This window comes from Myotis lucifugus, unplaced genomic scaffold (genome assembly GCF_000147115.1).
Source record: "Myotis lucifugus unplaced genomic scaffold, Myoluc2.0 scaffold_510, whole genome shotgun sequence".
Taxonomy (NCBI): Eukaryota; Metazoa; Chordata; class Mammalia; order Chiroptera; family Vespertilionidae; genus Myotis; species Myotis lucifugus.
The window spans coordinates 100,236-117,952 of NW_005871558.1; the positions used below are offsets into that span (position 1 = coordinate 100,236).

Below are 17,717 nucleotides of genomic sequence, written 5' to 3' on the forward strand. Positions count from 1 at the left end.
TATCCTTCTCAGAGCGGTACATTACTTCATGTGAAAATTGTAAAATCTGAATCCAATCATGAGGAAAGATCAATAAACCAAACTGAAAAGCAATCTACAAAATTAACAGGGTTATATTCTTTTTTTTTTTTAATATATTTTATTGATTTTTTACAGAGAAGAAGGGAGAGGGATAGAGAGCCAGAAACATCCACGAGAGAGAACATCGATCAGCTGCCTCCCGCACATCCCCCACTGGGGATGTGCCCGCAACCAAGGCACATGCCCTTGACCGGAATCGAACCCGGGACCCTTGAGTCCGAAGGCCAACGCTCTATCCACTGAGCCAAACCGGTCCGGCATAGGGTTATATTCTTTAAAAATATCAATGTTTGGAAAGAGAAAGGCTTATACCAACTTTAGAGATTAAAAAGACATGAAAATTGCCCTAGCCGGGTGGCTTAGATAGTTGGAGTGTCCTCCTGTACATCAAAAGGTTGGGGTACGATTCCTAGTCCGGCATGTACAGGAGGCAACTGATTGATGTTCTTTCACATCCATGTTTCTCTCTCTCCCCTCCTCTCTTAGAAAAAAAAAAAGTCAATTAAAAAAACATGCCCTCAGGTGAAGATTAAAAACAACAACAACAACAACAACAACACACACACACACACACAAAACAACCCCTGCAATTCTTAAATAATAAAATAAAAATAAATAGGAAGACATGAAAATCAAATACAATATGTACATATTCTGGATTTCCCCTGCCCAAGAATGCTACAAAGGACCTTATAGGGACAATTAGTGAGATTCCAATGTCTGTAGATTAGATAATGGTATGTTATCAATGTTAATTTTCATGATTTTTATAGTTCCAAAGTGGTTTTTTAATGGAGTGTCCTTGTTCTTAGAAGGAAATAATATTTAATTATTTATGGGTAAAGAAACACAATGTCTTCGACTTATTCTCAAATGTTTGTAAAGAGTGAGAGTGATACACACAACTTGGATAAGTCTCCAAAGAATTTTGCTGAGTGAAAAAGAGTCATCCCAGAAGGTTGCATACTGTGTGATTCCATTTATGAGCATTTTTTAAATGACAAAATTATAAAGAATAGGTTAGTGATTGTCAGGGGTTAGGGATGTGGCTATAAAAGGGCAACATGGGGGATCCTGATTTGATGTAGTAGAGGTTTGCCAGATTTTATCATTGGTGTGGCGGTGGGGGGTGGGTGGGAGGGGGGTAAAGCGTACACAGGATCTCTCTATATTATGTCTTATAATCATGTAACTATATGCGGATCTACAAATAGCTCCAAATGAAGATTAACCACCCCCACAAACAGCGAGTTGATAATTTTAAAAATACAAAAGTAACTTTCCATTAAAAATAACAATCTTACCATCCAGTATCCACCTCCTGATATATCCAGTCAAAAGTCCCAGGGAACTTGTGTGGATTGCTGCTGACAATACAGCTTTTAATTGTTCTTCCTACACCATGCATACAAAAAAGTAGGTCATTAAATAAGAAAGGATATGTGATCACAGAATCAGAGGCAGAAGTTCTAGTTCAGAATACAAAATTTTAAAGGCTTAAAAATCATTATGACTCACTAGGATGGCTATATAAAAAAAGACAGACAATAATGAGCATTGGTGACGTGGAAAAATTGGAATCCTCACACACTGCTGGTGGGAATATAAAATGATAAAGCCCACTTTGGAAAACAATCTGGTAATTCCTCACAATCAAAATTACCATATGACCCAGCAATTCCACACCTAGGTACACACGCAAGAGAAATGAAAACACATGACTACACAAGAACTCCATATGAAGCAGCATTATTCCTGATAGCCAAAGACTGTCCATCAGCTGAAGAATGAATTTCAAAATGAGGTATACTTGGTACAGTGAAATACTAGCCAGCCATAAAATGAAATGAAGTACTGATACATGCTACAAGATAATGAACCTTGAAAACATTGTGCTAAGTGAAAGAAGCCAGTCACAAAATGCCATATTATTAAGATTCAATTTATAGCCCAGCCAGTGTGGCTCAGTGGTTGAGTATCAACCTATGAACCAGGTCATGATTCAATTCCTGGTCAGGGCACAGGCCCAGGTTGCAGGCTTGATCCCCAGTAGGGAACATATAGGAGGCAATGATCGATGTTTCTCTCTCCTCTCAAAAATCAATAAAAACATATCCTTGGGTGAGGGTTAAGAAAAAATCATCTCACCTGACTTAAACTGGAAGGCTGCATATCAATAAGTCTTGGTGAGAGAAGGCCAGCCATAAGACATCGATTATAACTATCAGAAATAACTTCATTGATAAATGGTCCTGATTTCTTTAAAAAGGTCAAAGTCTGAAATAGATTGATCAATAAGATATCAATTAATCAAATAACCAAATTTAAGAATACATAATAAACTCATTACCCCACTCATAGACTTAACATTTTGAATAAAACTAAAAACAGTGAAATGGAAATTGTGGAAGACTACATTTTTGTACTTCTTTCAAGGAAAAGAGTTTATAGGTTCTTGAGCTAAATCAATGCTTTGTAATTATAAATATTGTAGCTTACATGTTTTTATGAAAGGTACCCATTACCTTCTCTAAAGCTGATAGACTCGATGACAGCTCTTTATGAACACACACACACACACACAACACCCTGCAGTTAATTCCTCTGGGTCTAATATACAAAAGACCTGATATGAAGTATAAATACGGCATTCATCTACATCTATGTGATTATGAGTTAAAAGGTTTGTCACTTGATGTTTTCCTAGAAAAGTATTTTTCAACAGACAGTCATCATCCGCTCTGTGCCAGGCACTGTACCACTGTGCTAGGTACCTCTTTGCATTACTTTATTTATTCAAAAGCTTTCTGGAGAAAGGAGAATTTAGAGAAAGGATTAAAAGGGACAGGTAAGACAATGACCTACTTTGATCTTTTCCTTGGGGTCAAGTAGCTAACATCCACAGAAAGCTGCTAAAAACATTCCGATACGTCTCATTAACCTAGAAGCTACCATCAAGTTTAAATCCATCATCTGATTTGAGTTCAATAAGAAACACTGTCCACATTGCCAGCTGTTACCTACCTCCTTCTGAAAGCCAGTACAAGTTATATGAACAACTCCTGAGTTTAACAAACAAGTGGCATCTAAAAAAAAGATTTTAAAAATCCACTTAAGTATTATATTTGAAATGGCATTGATAACAACAGAATTTCTCTTAACAGACTGCTAGCCAAGGTATCAAATTATTATATACAATATATTTTAAAATATTTTTCCAAGTATTTCCAAACTTTATAAAAAATGATACCCAACTTTATCACAAATGCAGTAAGTGTGAAATATTTAATCTTTTCTAGCAAATTCAAAACTGTGATAATTTCTTTATAGACTATGTAAGTATTAAATTTCTCATGTACATGTATATTTTCTATGCTATCCATATATTAGCTGACAATGAGATATGAATAGATAATACTATGCACATATGTTAAACATAAATACACACACACATAATCTTGCATGTTATTTTTCTCAAAAGGTAATGTTAGGGAAATACATACCAAAGTTATAGGAACTTGGGTTAAAAAACTGCTCAGGAGGCGAGTATGAAGGAGCAAGTCCCCGACTTAAACTTCTCTCGTGGACTAATATATCCAAGATGTAATGTGGAGAAGTCATATTTACAACAGAATCCAGCGACCACAATGCAAAATAAGAGCAATTATGTAGAGTTTCTCCCGATCTAAAAGGAAATTTTACAAAATTATTCACTGAATTGCTACAGATACAAATACCAAAAGAAAGAGAGAGACGCATACCTTAGTGAATCTGGCATTTGCGCATGATACCAACGATTTATGTCAAAAATCCCCAAATATATAGAAGGCTTTCCTTGTCCATATATATTCACTTGCCAGGTGAAGATTGAAACGCTAGTGTCAGGAGACAGAGCTAAAAGGAAAAGATAATTTTAAAAACTAGAATAATCTCAAAGTAAAATCCCCCAAATAAAACTATAACAAGATCTTTCTCATAAATCCCTATTTGACTTCATTTGCCAAAACACACTTCTATCATGCATTTTATAAGTAGAGATTTACTCACCTTTATCTTAACTGTTTTTATATTTCAAGAACACCTTATTAAAAACTCATCAGAAAAGTTATATTCTGGCTTATTTTCAGTTTGTCATCTTGGCAACTTTGAGGTATTAGAGATAGAAAATAGAAAATGATCTGAATGAATATCTCCCAAGAATGGTGCATAGCTAGTACCAGAGAATATCAATACCTAAAGTGGATGCCTTTAGGTCTTAGAGCTGAATTCTTTAAAGGAACTTTGGTTGAGAAGGACTGATCTACTAGTAAATGCATAAGTCGAACAACAAATCGATGTTACTCTCTCTAAAATCGATTAAAAAAATATATAAACTTTAAATCAAGCATTCACATGCCATATAAGAGAACTTTTAACTAACCTTCACTCATGCTTTCCTCCCTGTCACCATGAGATCGAAATTTCTCTATACTCTGGCATCCCAACAGTTTGGTATTACTAGTCTGTCCCCTCAAAGGAAACATGCCACATGTGAGGTCCAGTGTATATCTTTCTTCACAGTACTCCAACCCCTGAAAAATAAAGTGTACAAAATCCTTATCTTCATAGGATTCTAAGCAAAAAGTCATTCTAAAATGAAATGTTTTCGGAATTTAAAGATTTTTCACAAAGAAAACAAAAAAAGTTAAACACTGAAAGCTCTAAAATTTCATATAGCATAAAATATTTATCAAATAAAAAGCTAGTTTTAGTCTCTCAAAAGTAATTACCAATAAATTTTTTGAAGCTGTTATCAAACATGGGAACCTTCATGTACTACTGGTTGGAGTGTAAATTGGACTAACCACTGAAGTATATACACATACTCTAGGCCAGCAAACCTACTCTTGTATTCGCAATGAAAATCTTGCTCTAGGTCTTTGCTCATCAATCCCTTTAAGAATCTGAAAAAAGCTGTGAAACTTTCCCCCCAAATGCATAATCAGTAGAATGCCTGTACACATCATTCAGGTACCCATCCCTATACCCTCGAACACTAGGTTTAGAAAGCCTGTTCTGGGGAATGGAATGTGAGGGTTGACCAAACATGGCTATTAGTAGCACCCCACTATTTCCTCAAGAATTCAGCCACAAAAATATGAAAGGCTAGATGTATTTATGCTCTTATACAATTGTCAGTGACAAGACTGTTTATAAAGTCACCCCATGGTTTACTGCTTGATCTGTTAGAGCAGGGATGGGAAACGTCTGGCCCGTGGGTCATCTAAGGCCCCGAAATCATTTGGTCTGGCTCTGCCAAGGCATTAGGGATGAGTTAATTAAATGTTTGACCAAATATAGCAGGCCAGTTTTTAAGCTGATAATTTTGTATTGCCCTCAAATGATGTTATAAATATCCAAATGGCCCTGGGCAGGAAAAAGGTTCCCCACCTCTGTGTTAAGAGCATCAATGTGGGGTTATTTTTCCTGGGTACCATTTAGGCTACAAGCTTTAGTTCTGTCCAATTCCCTCATTTTACAGGCAAGTGATACCTGGAGTGCTAACAGAACCACCTTGGTGTCCTAATCCCTAATGTAATACTTTTTCCATTATATTGTGAATACAGTACTAACTTAAATATAAGAATAACTTTTTAATATCTTAATGTCTTAAAAGAAAGACTTAAAATACATGATCAATGAACAAAATGGTAATACAAAGCCCTATTACCATTACATTTACCTCATATAAGATTTGTCCTGATGCCAAACACTTTCTATCCCCAAAGGCCAGCTGAAGCAGATGCAAACTCAGAACATCCCCTTCACTGAAAGAGAGATCAGCATGTTTTTTTACTGTTTCTCCTAAGAAATACTAACAATCATATTAATTACACTAAGCATCTCTCACTGTCCAAATCAGTCCAGTTTGAATACAGTATTGAGTGCGTATGATAAAACTAAGGTCACTGTGCCTGGGCAGTGTGGCTTAGTGGTTGAACATCAACCTATGAACCAGGTCACAGTTTGAGTTCTGATCAGGACACATGCCTGGGTTGCGGGCTCAATCCCCAGTAGAGGGCATGCAGAAGCTAGCTGATCAATGATTCTCTCTCATTGTGGATGTTTCTATCTCTATCTCCCTTCCTCTCTGAATCAATGAACATATATTTTTTTAAAAAAGAAAGGAACTGCCGTTTGACCCAATGATCCCACTTCCAGGAATATATCCTAAGAATTCTGAAACACCAATCAGAAAGAATATTTGCACCGCTATGTTCACAGCAGCATTATTTACAATAGCTAAGATCTGGAAACAGCCTAAGTGCCCATCAGTAGATGAGTGGAACAAAAAAGCTGTGGTACATTTACACAATGGAATATGATGTGGCTATAAAGAAGGAACTCTTACCCTTTGTGTCAGCATGGATGGACCTGGAGAGTATTATGCGAAGTGAAATAAGCCAGTCAGAGAAAGACAAATACATGCTCTCAGTTATATGTAGAATCTAATGAACAAAATAGGTCCAGAGGCACGGACGCATGGAACAGAATGACATATCTCAGAGGGGAAGGGTATGGAGGGGACGGGAGGAGATTAGCCAAAGAACATATATGCACATATGCATAGCCCGTGGACACAGACAATAGTGTGGGAAGGCCTGCTGTGGGGCAGAGGCTGAGTGGAGAAGGGCAAAGGGGGAGGAAAGGGGACATCTGAAATACTGTCAATGATAAAAATAAACATAATGCCCTCTCATTCCTGACCACACAAAGCCGTCACAAGGCCCATTTCTCAATGCTGTTGGCCCACATTACACTCAGATGAATGGAAATACGAATTTGATCCAAATGAGGGGCAGCTCAATAGATATCTCTGTATTTTCTCCAGGATTGACAAATTTGAAAAATGGCAAATCATTTTTTCATTCATTGCCTTGTTACTACAATGTAAGGTTAAGACAAAACCTCAAACGTGAGGACATCGAAAACAAAAACCCAAATTGTCCACAACGCAGGTACATAAAATCTAAGGTAGAATAGGACCTGGAAAGAGAAAGTACTAGGATCAGTGAGTTATCAGGATCATGGCATTTACACCACAAACTTTAATTTCACTGATCATCAAAGAAAGAACTAAATACCTAAGAAAACATGTTAAAAATCAGTACTAAATACTGTTCTAGCACTGGAAATGAACCAGTTAGAAATTAAATTGAAAAGATCTGTCCATAGTTGCACATTAGAACATTAGAGCTTATGACTGGGAAAAGTCAATCCTAAAAATATACTAGAAAACAGAGTAGGGATAAATAAAAATGGGAGAGGCATACAAAACAGAGGAAAAAGGAATGAGATTATAAAGAGAAAAGATGTTCTTACAAGAGAACACAGAAAGCCATAAAAATTGCCTCTAGTAATACTAGGTTGCCTGCTCATCTGAATTGGCTTACACTTTGAAATAACATTGAAACAAATCAAGCAAGCACAACTTCTTCTGATATATGAGAATTACTTAAACTTGTAGAAATAATCATTTAACTTTTTTTTAAAGTATATTTTTATTTATTTCAGAGGGAAAGGGAGAGGGAGAGAGATAGAAACATCAATGATGAAAGAGAATCATTGATTGGCTGCCTCCCGCATGCCCCACACTGGGGATCGAGCACACAACCTGGGCATGTGCCCTTGATCAGAATCGAACCTGGGACCCTTCGGTCTGCAGGCTGACGCTCTATCCACTGAGCCAAAATAGCTAGGGTTCATTTAACTTTTTTAATCATTTCAACTATCACTAATTCACTGAATTATGTTGTTTTCACTAAAAAGAGACAACACAGTACAAAGTAAAAGCTTTCCAAAGAAATTAAATACTGCTCCATTTTTGACAAATACTTTTTAAAAACACATGTATCACACTTACCTATCTTGTGTAGACTGAACAGCCCACAAGTAACAGCAATTACGAGGATCATTCTCAGGTTCTTGAAAAGTAACAGCATATACGGGAACCCTTCCACTTTCCAATTGTGTGTAGTATCTGTAAGAGGCACAAAAATTAGTATACTTCATACTTTTAAATTATAGCTATGTTAAAGAAGGTGCCTCAATATAAGAATTTGAGTTAGAGCAACTACTGTTCATACAACCATCTTCAAAAATACACAGGAGCCCTGGCCAGTATGGCTCAGTGGATAGAGCGTTGGCCTGCAGACTGAAGGGTCCCAGGTTTGATTCTGGTTGGGGGCACATGCCCAGGTTGTGGGCCTGATCCCCAGTGGTGGGTGTGCAGGAGTGGCCAATGTTGTGCTCAGGGGTTAGAGCATCAATCTGTGCACCAAAGGGTTGCAGGTTTGATTCCCCTTTAAGAGCACATACCTGGGTTACAGGTTTGATCCCCACCCCACTGGGTCAGGTGCAGGAGGCAATCAATCAATGTGTCTTTCTCACATCGATGTCTATCTCTCTCTCCTCTCTCCCTCCCTTCCACTCCGGTGAGGATTAACAACAAAAAACACACAGGGTACAAGACATCAAGACAATGAGCATGAAAAAAAAAAGACAACGAGCATGGCATGCATCCCCCCAGGGAGAACTGGGAAGGGTTAAAATTAATAAAGCACAGAATATATGTATGTGTGAGCTAGTCCTTCTAGTACATATAAATATATGCCACTATGTACTGCTCCCCAATAAGAGGTACCCTCGAGAGATGAAATACTGCCACAAGACTCCATTTCTTCAGCTGCATGGATTTAAGCATCAGTTCCACTATGTTTGCTACCTCCCTCAATAAAGGAGTACTTCCCTCAATAAAGGGTTAATTCCTTGGCAATTTTAACACCATAAAAGTATCAATATAATTATATTTGGACAAAGTTTTGCACAGCATAACAATTTTAAAACACAGCATTTTAGAACTGATTTTTTAAAAAGCCTTTGCTTTTCTGTCTACTGGGAACAACTACTTTACACATACTTATACATCCTATATAATAAAAGGCTAATATGCATATTGTCCCCTTGACTGGAAGTCTGACCAGGGGGGCGGGCCCAGCTGGCAAACCTCCCATGTCCCCTCTCCCGGGCCAGCCCAGCTCAGTGGGCCCCAATTGGGGTGGGGCAGCCAGACCCCACTGGTGCACAAATTCGTGCACCGGGCCTCTAGTATGGTTATTAAAAAAGATACTTATGAAAAAATTCATACGATATAAATATCTTTAGAGTCATGCTTTATTAGCAAATTTAACACAATAACTGAAATGCCTTTTAAAATATACACTGAAAGAATCAGCCTAAATTCATGTGCTAAGTCATTTCTTTATTATATCATCATGATTTAATACAATAAAAAATTATTCAGTCACTCAATCATTAATTTATCCTACCATTTTCCCCTTAAGCTAATTTTTACATATTAATAGGGTACAAGTTATATTCAGAAAGAAACTGCCAAAAATCAAATCAGAAAAGTTATCCTTACTCTCTTTTCATGCTTTTCATATTCCAGAGTGCTAGGTAGCCATCAGAAAAACCTACAGCAAGATGATTGGTCCTGTTAATGTAACTAAGAGTTGAAACTGCTGTTCCCGATGGGCTTACTAACTGGAAACACAGATGGCGGCCTTCTCCTATTGCACGTTCTCTGAGGTGTGGTACTTCGGCTGGAATACCAGCTATAACTTCAAGGTCTAAAAAAAAAAAGTGAGATAAACGAACTATGAACAGCATAAAAACAAATGTGTCACCCATTATTCAAGCAGAAATTGAAGACCACTGGGGTAGATAGGAAGAGGAAGGATCATGCGGTCATCATCTGACCTGATCACTAACTGTGAAACAAGATGCCATGTGCCTCCTGATGTGATACAGTATGAAGTACCCAGCATTTATGACGTATCCTTGCCAAATGTTAAGTCTGAATCTAATCAGAGAGAGCTGAGATTTTCAGAAAATATAAAGTGTAAATAATACCACATGAAACACACAGATAATTTCAAATGTGGAGCATTACACCAGGCAACTTCTTCAGCAAGTCACTGGATAGAGAGGACTGCTCTACCTTCAAGGAAACATGAGAGATGTCAAGTGAAATGTGTGGACCTTGTCTGTGTCCTGATTCAAACAATCTAATTGCAAAAAGATGCTTTAGAGACAATCACAGAAATCTGATTATTCAACTATTTACCAGCAATTTCAACCTTTTTCATCTCATAACACACATAAATATGTTTTTTGCTGATCTGGAAATAAAAGGCATAATTTCATTCCTTCACACTGAATGGCTATTGTCCTGTTGGCTGTTGTCATTTTTTATTTGATAATCTAAGGGAAAAAAGGTCAGTGTCCCTGACTAGTCAGGTATTGCATGTTTTAAAAATCCTTTGCCGAAACCGGTTTGGCTCAGTGGATAGAGTGTAGGCCTGCGGACTGAAAGGTCCCAGGTTCGATTCCGGTCAAGGGCATGTACCTGGGTTGCAGGCACATCCCCAGTGGGAGATGTGCAGGAGGCAGCTGATCGATGTTACTCTCTCATCGATGTTTCTAACTCTCTATCTCTCTCCCTTCCTCTCTGTAAAAAATCAATAATATATATTTAAAAAAATAAAAAACATAAAAATCCTTACAGCACACCAGTTGGAAAATCACTAAACTATACCAAAGAATTAATTAATATGTTGTTAAGAGTGGTAATGACATGATTATGTAGTAAAATAACCATTATTTACTTTGAATTAATGCAGAGGAAATGAGAGAAAGGAGAGTGAAAGAAAATGGATGCATATAAAGTAACTTTTGAAAACTAACTTGAATTTAGGTGATGGGTATGTGTGGATTCTTATATTCTTTTACCTACTTGAAGACGATGGTAATCTTTAATGAAACAAAAATATTCAGGCCTGTATATTGATATAACTATTGTGCAAGGGCAGATTCCCTCAATGTTATTATGAAGGGGTTACAAAATCATATTCCACTGTGCTTGCTTCAGCAACACATATACTAAAATTGGAACAATACCGAGATTAGCATGGCCCTGCGCAAGAATGACACAAATTTGTGAAGTGTTCCATATTAGAAAAAAAAAAATCATATCCCACTGTTCTTGAAGTTACCCTCTTGATCCCTACTGTTTCTGATTATTTTTTCAGAGAATAGTGATTAAATGTTGCCAAAATATAATATTTCATATAATAAAATACTGTAAACTTATTCAAGAAAATAAGGTAGACTCTACATGTACTGATGTGACAGAATATGTAAGAAATACCGTTAGGTTTGGAAGAATTGCAGAACAGTATCTATGGTATGATAAATGTTAGGAACTTCATTTTCTTTATGTGTATTTCAATAAAGTCTAAATAGTTGTAACCACAAATTACATTTTTAAACAAAAAAATCAATTTTGCATTGAACCCCAACACTCAATTTTTTGTATGTGTGCTATAAAATTCAATGGCTTAATAATTCTCATAATTGAGATATGGTTCTAACCCAGCCGTGGGCAAACTACGGCCCGCGGGCCGGATCCGGCCCGTTTGAAATGAATAAAACTAAAAAAAAAAAAAAAAGACCGGACCCTTTTATGTAATGATGTTTACTTTGAATTTATATTAGTTCACACAAACACTCCATCCATGCTTTTGTTCCGGCCCTCTGGTCCAGTTTAAGAACCCATTGTGGCCCTCAAGTCAAAAAGTTTGCCCACCCCTGTTCTAACCTCTGATCACAATGCAGTTCAATTATAAAATTATTCTTGTGTTAAATTCAACTACTGATTGTTGCTTTCTAAAATAAAAGATGTTTTAACTCTGCCCAACCAGGCGTGGCTCAGTGGTTGAGTGTTGACCTATGAACCAGGAGGTAATAGTTCAATTCCCAGTCATGGCATATGCCTGGGTTGCTGGCTGTATCCCCATTTGGGGGACCATGTCAGAGGTAGCCAATTAATGATTTCTCAACACTGATGTATCTCTCTCTCTCTCCCTTCCTCACTGAAATTAATTAAAAAAAATATATATTTTTTTAAAAAAGATGTTTTAACTCTATTTTGATCTGAAGTTTTAATTATGATACAAGCATTTTAATTAGCCTTACAGCTATATCATATAAAAAACACACTCCAGAACAAAACTTCAAGACTATTTAATTCCTTTTCAATTTTCCTAATTCAATTTTCTACTAAGAGCAATTAAACCATTTCTAATATTCTACAAACTCATTTTTACTTACTGTTTTTTTACTAATCAATTCTTTTCATTTAAACTTATTTTGCAGATTTAAATTTAGTTTAAATGGTTAAGTCCCTCAGTCAATTTCTGGTCAAATTTTTGCCGCTTGCAGTTTTATTATATACTGACAATTTTTATTAGTTATGCTCATAAACTGGGATAAAATAGTGATAAAACAGTTTGTTATCTATTTCTACTTCTTAAGCTGTCCATAAAAGAAGAGATCTGGCCCTAGCCAGTTTGGCTCAGTGGAAAGAATGTCGGCCTGAGGTCTTAAGGGTCCCGGTTCAATTCTAGACGCGGGCATATGCCCAGGTTGTGGGCTCCATCCCCAGTAGGGAGCGTGCAGGAGGCAGCCGATCAATGATTCTCTCTCTTTATTGATGTTTCTCTCTCCCTCTCTGAAATCAATAAAAATATATTTTTAAAAAAGAACAGATCTGCAATATTACAGGATGCTTTAAAAATCAAGACGGTGCCCAGCTGTTGTGGCTCAGTGGATGAGTGTCGACCTATGAACCAGGAGGTCACACACGGTTGATTCCTAGTCTGGACACATGTGCAGGTTGCAGGCTCAATCCCCAGTAGGGGGCATGCAGGAGGCAGCCAATTAGTGGTTCTCTTTGATCACTAATGTTCCTATCTCTATCTCTGAAATCAATAAAAAATAAAATTCAAGGTCCTCAAAGGTCAAATGGTCCTTTTGTGAGAAACATCGATAGGTTGCTTCCAGTATGCACCCGACAGGGATGGAACCCCAATCTATGTATATGCCCTGACCAGGACAGGAATCGAACCGGCAACCTTTTGGTGTAGTGTACAGGCTAACGCTCTAACCAACTGAGCCACCTGGCCATACCACACCTGTTTGTTTTTCTGTGTTATTTTTGTTATTGTTAATCCTCAACCTAGGATATTTTTCCACTGACTTCTGGAGCAGTGGTTCTCAACCTTGGCTGCACATTAGAATCACCTGGGAATCTTTTTTAAATCCTGATTCCTGGGCCTCATCCTCTGGAAATTCTGTTTGTTTTGTTTTTTTTTTTTTTTAAATCTTGTGTTTTTTTTTTGTTTTTAAATATATTTTATTGATTTTTCACAGAGAGGAAGGGAGAGGGATAGAGAGTTAGAAACATCGATGAGAGAGAAACATCGATCAGCCGCCTCCTGCACACCTCCTACTGGGGATGTGCCTGCAACCAAGGTACATGCCCTTGGCCGGAATCGAACCTGGGACCCTTCAGTCCGCAGGCCGACGCCCTATCCACTGAGCCAAACCGGTTAGGGCGAAATTCTGTTTGTTACTAATGTTGTGGCCCCACCCCATAACAAAGAAACAGAATTTCTGGAGGATGAGACCCAGAAATCAGGATTTTAAAAAGATTCCCAGGTGATTCTAATGTGCAGCCAAGGTTGAGAACCATTGTTCTAGAGCAGTGATGGCGAACCTATGACACGCGTGTCAGAGGTGATACTCGAATTCATTTTTTTGGTTGATTTTTCTTTGTTAAATGGCATTTAAATATATAAAATAAATATCAAAAATATAAGTCTTTGTTTTACTATGGTTGCAAATATCAAAAAATTTCTATTTGTGACACGGCACCAGAGTTAAGGTTTTTCAAAATGCTGACACGCCAAGCTCAAAAGGTTCGCCATCACTGTTCTAGAGGGTAAAAGGGAGGCAGGGAGGCAGGAAGGCAGAGGGAAAAAGAGGGAGAGGGAGGGGAAGGGGGGGGAGAGGAAGGGAGGAAGAAAGGGAGGGAGGGAGAGAAGGAGAGAGAGAGAGAAAGAGAGAGAGATATCAATGTGAGAGAAACACATTGGTTGCCTCCTGAACATGCCCAACCAAGGCCAGAGATCGAACCCAGGTATGTGCCCTTGACTGGAAATCGAACCCACTACCCTCTGGTGTGCAGGCCAAAGCTCTAACCATTGAACACACCAGTAAGGGCAGGGCCACACATTTTTAAAAAGTTTTTAAGTTACTTCCCCTCCCTACATAAACCAATCAAGAGTCCCATAAATTTAAAAAATGAAATAAATACCAAAAACCTAAAAACAATGGATAAAGTGTAAATTTACTAATATAAGCATTATTAAATAGAAAAAACTGCCTCTCTTCACTTTTTAATTTTTATTGGAGTAGCATTAGCTCTATTCTGAGATGTTATTTTGTAAGGTATAACTTTCAATCACTGTTATTTCCTAGTGAATTATTTGTGTCTTGTCTTACCATAGGAACATAAACAGCATGCCAAAACACTGTTAGATCCTACATGGATAAAAATAAAATCTTGATAAAGTTCAACATTTTATACCTTTAGTTCTTGTCTGACATTTACTTGATATTATTCAAGTATATATCTGAAAATAAATCAATATCCCTATCTCTTTCACTTTAAAAAAATATTTTTATTGATTTCAGAGAGGAAGGGAGAGAGAAAGATGGAAACATCAATGATGAGAGAGACTCAATGATCGGCTGCCTCCTCCACACCCCCCACTGGGGATGGAGCCCACACCCGGGCATGTGCCCTTGGAATCGAACAGCGACGTCCTGGTTCACAGGTAGAGGCTCAATCACTGAACCACATGGGCTGGGCCTTCTCTTTCAATACCTGCTTTAGTATATGAACAGTTCATCAACAAAATAGACTAAAATGCAAAAGCTATCAACAGTGCCCAAAACATTAAAACAATAGGTCCAAACAATGAAAGAAACAAAGATACATAAAGAAGTCTCTATAAAATTTTTTTTTACTTTGAAAAACTCAATCCCTTAAATCAAAATATTCTGGTGCTCAATTTTTGGTTTCAAGCAAAGAAATTACCTGATGCCTCCACTTCATTCTGACTGCATGATAAGTCATCAAGACATAGGTCAATGAGAAGGATCTGTCCAACATTAGTTGCCACAGCTGCCACCCCAAAAAGCCACCGCAAACTTGGGTGCAAATGCTGAGTGCTTGCACTGGCTCCTCCATGATTAATTATAGGTTCAATAGCTATTACCTAGAAAGGAGAATATATGATTTGCTTTTCTTATACAAGGTGAGAAAATGCAATTAAAACATAATAACTTTTGAGGTTAAGGCAGGTTACTAGGTTTAACAGACAATTTCAAACAAAATCGAAAATCTGCATCTGATACTTGTGAATATGAATAACATAATTAAATCTTTCAATATAATAGGGATTATACCATTATTTCAATATATAAAAACTCATGCAGCTGAAATAACTGATGTGCTAACTGGTTCATTTAATGTTCACGATAACCCTTTGACCCGACCTGTGCACGAATTTCATGCACCGGTCTTTAGTTCTAAATAAGCCTTTTCCCCAAATGTTCCATATACTGTGATTTTTTACATTCTGGTCCCTTTGCCTGAAATGTCCAACCTTTTTGAGTAGAAATTATTCAGGTGTTCTCCATGTTCTAAATGGTTGAATTTATGAAAGTGCTTATTATATTTATGCTGTAATCTTATCAGCCTTCTACTAGACTACAAGATTTCAGACAGCACGAACCAAGTTCAATTCATCTATTTGTCCTCAAAATCTAGCAAATAGCTTGATTTATAATAAGCACTCAATATATGTTTTGCTAAGTTAATTCTGCCTTAGAATCATCATCACTGGCAAGTACATATATAACACCATCAATTACTGCAGACCCTGCACATTGGCCTACAACAGTGATGGCGAACCTTTTGAGCTAGGCGTGTCAGCATTTTGAAAAACCCTAACTTAACTCTGGTGCCGTGTCACATATAGAAATTTTTTGATATTTGCAACCATAGTAAAACAAAGACTTATATTTTTGATATTTATTTTATATATTTAAATGCCATTTAACAAAGAAAAATCAACCAAAAAAATGAGTTCGCGTGTCACCCGACACACGTGTCATAGGTTCGCCATTACTGGCCTACAAGGTCAGTTTCCTCAACTGTAAAAACACATTTTGTCATTAAGTTCCCTTTTAACTTTAAAAACTATTCTATGACTATATACATTACATATACATACACACATTTTTATGTATATCTCAGTGTATACTTTTTTCACACCAGGTATAGGAAGAATTCTATTCTTCCATAACTTTGTATTTGTGGATGTGTGTGTGCATTTGTTAAGTGTATACAGGTTTTCATCATGTATGAAACCTGCTGAACAAACCAAATTCAAAGTACTTCTATAATTACTACTGGGTAAAATGTCTGGCATATGGAGGGCATATAGACACTACAGTTAAGAAATGGTGACTATAAATGAGTCCACTATTTAAATACATTCCTCAAATCTTAAATAATAACAAAGGCATGTTTTCCATATTGCTCCAAGACTATGTAGTTGACTCTTGAACAACACAGGTTTGAACCACACAGATCCATTTACATGTGGATTTTTTTTTCATAGTACATACAGTACTATAAATGTATTTTCTCTTTCTTATGACTTTCTTTTTTTTCTCTAGCTTACACTATTGTAAGAATACAGTATATAATACATGTAATATACAAAAGTAGGTGGTTAATTGTATCAGTAAGGCTTCTAGTCAACGGTAGGCTATTAAGTTTTGGGGGGTCAACAGTTATGCACAGCCCTAGCCGGTTTGGCTCAGTGGATGAAGCGTCGGCCTGCAGGCTGAAGGGTCCCAGGTTCGATTCCGGTCAAAGGCATGTACCTTGGTTGCAGGCACATCCCCAGTTGGGGGTGTGCAGGAGGCAGCTGGTCGATGTTTCTCTCTCATTGATGTTTCTAACTCTCTATCCCTCTCCCTTCCTCTCTATGAAAATCAATAAAATACATATTTTTAAAAAAGTTATGCACAGATTTTCACCTGTGCCGAGGGGGGGAGGGATCAGTGCCCCTAACCCCTGCATTGTTCAAGGGTCAACTGTAGTCTCAAACAAACCAGGGAAAAAAAGCCAAATAAATATTTTTATAAATTTTTTTATTTTGAACTCTTAAATGAAAACTAGCATACTTCCATAAAGTGAACCAATTAGAAGTACACTGAGTAAACGCACTGTTGTCACTGTAATCAGCAGGGGCTCAGTTTTGAAACAAGATGTCCACACATCTTACACTGTACCTACCCTTCCGGGAAGAACGACTGCTTTAACCACTCGGGATATGCCCAGGTCATAGAGACAGAGGACACTCCCTTCTGCATCTTCCAGTCCAATCAACAATCCGCTTCTCTTCTGCCAAGAGAACTCTTTCACAGCGAGGATGATAGGTGACTCGTCACTCAGTCCACTGAATCTATACGCAGACAACCGCTCTCCTGTTATAGAGTGCACTACCTCAAGCTGTGGGCCACAAGTCAAGTAAGCAAGTCCATTTTTCCCTGGAAGAAAAAAAGCAAACATGTTGCTTATTTTAATATTGTATGTGTACAACAAAACTAAA

At 37.4% G+C, this 17,717-nt stretch overlaps 1 protein-coding gene, 1 non-coding gene and 1 pseudogene across 4 annotated transcripts in view; 1 reads left to right on the top strand and 2 right to left on the bottom strand.

The window, feature by feature from the left end:
* The window catches only part of AHCTF1 (AT-hook containing transcription factor 1), a 69,252-nt gene that overhangs the window by 39,439 nt on the left and 12,096 nt on the right, over positions 1 to 17,717 (bottom strand). For 2 of the 3 annotated variants that reach the window (XM_023745025.1, XM_023745026.1), the window contains 11 exons: positions 17,402 to 17,655; positions 15,128 to 15,308; positions 9,545 to 9,752; positions 7,985 to 8,101; positions 5,804 to 5,888; positions 4,502 to 4,652; positions 3,843 to 3,975; positions 3,585 to 3,766; positions 3,106 to 3,167; positions 2,230 to 2,358; positions 1,386 to 1,476 (listed from right to left, as the gene is read on the bottom strand). In XM_023745025.1, the coding sequence (XP_023600793.1) occupies positions 1,386 to 1,476; positions 2,230 to 2,358; positions 3,106 to 3,167; positions 3,585 to 3,766; positions 3,843 to 3,975; positions 4,502 to 4,652; positions 5,804 to 5,888; positions 7,985 to 8,101; positions 9,545 to 9,752; positions 15,128 to 15,308; positions 17,402 to 17,655 (1,593 nt within the window). Of the gene's footprint in view, positions 1 to 1,385; positions 1,477 to 2,229; positions 2,359 to 3,105; positions 3,168 to 3,584; positions 3,767 to 3,842; positions 3,976 to 4,501; positions 4,653 to 5,803; positions 5,889 to 7,984; positions 8,102 to 9,544; positions 9,753 to 15,127; positions 15,309 to 17,401; positions 17,656 to 17,717 lie in introns of those variants that run through there. The other variant, XM_023745027.1, reaches the window with a different exon arrangement.
* Positions 11,041 to 11,141, top strand: LOC111823491 (annotated as a pseudogene).
* Positions 13,070 to 13,148, bottom strand: TRNAY-GUA. The gene is given in 2 exon segments: positions 13,070 to 13,105; positions 13,111 to 13,148. It is a non-coding gene; the product is annotated as a tRNA-Tyr (tRNA).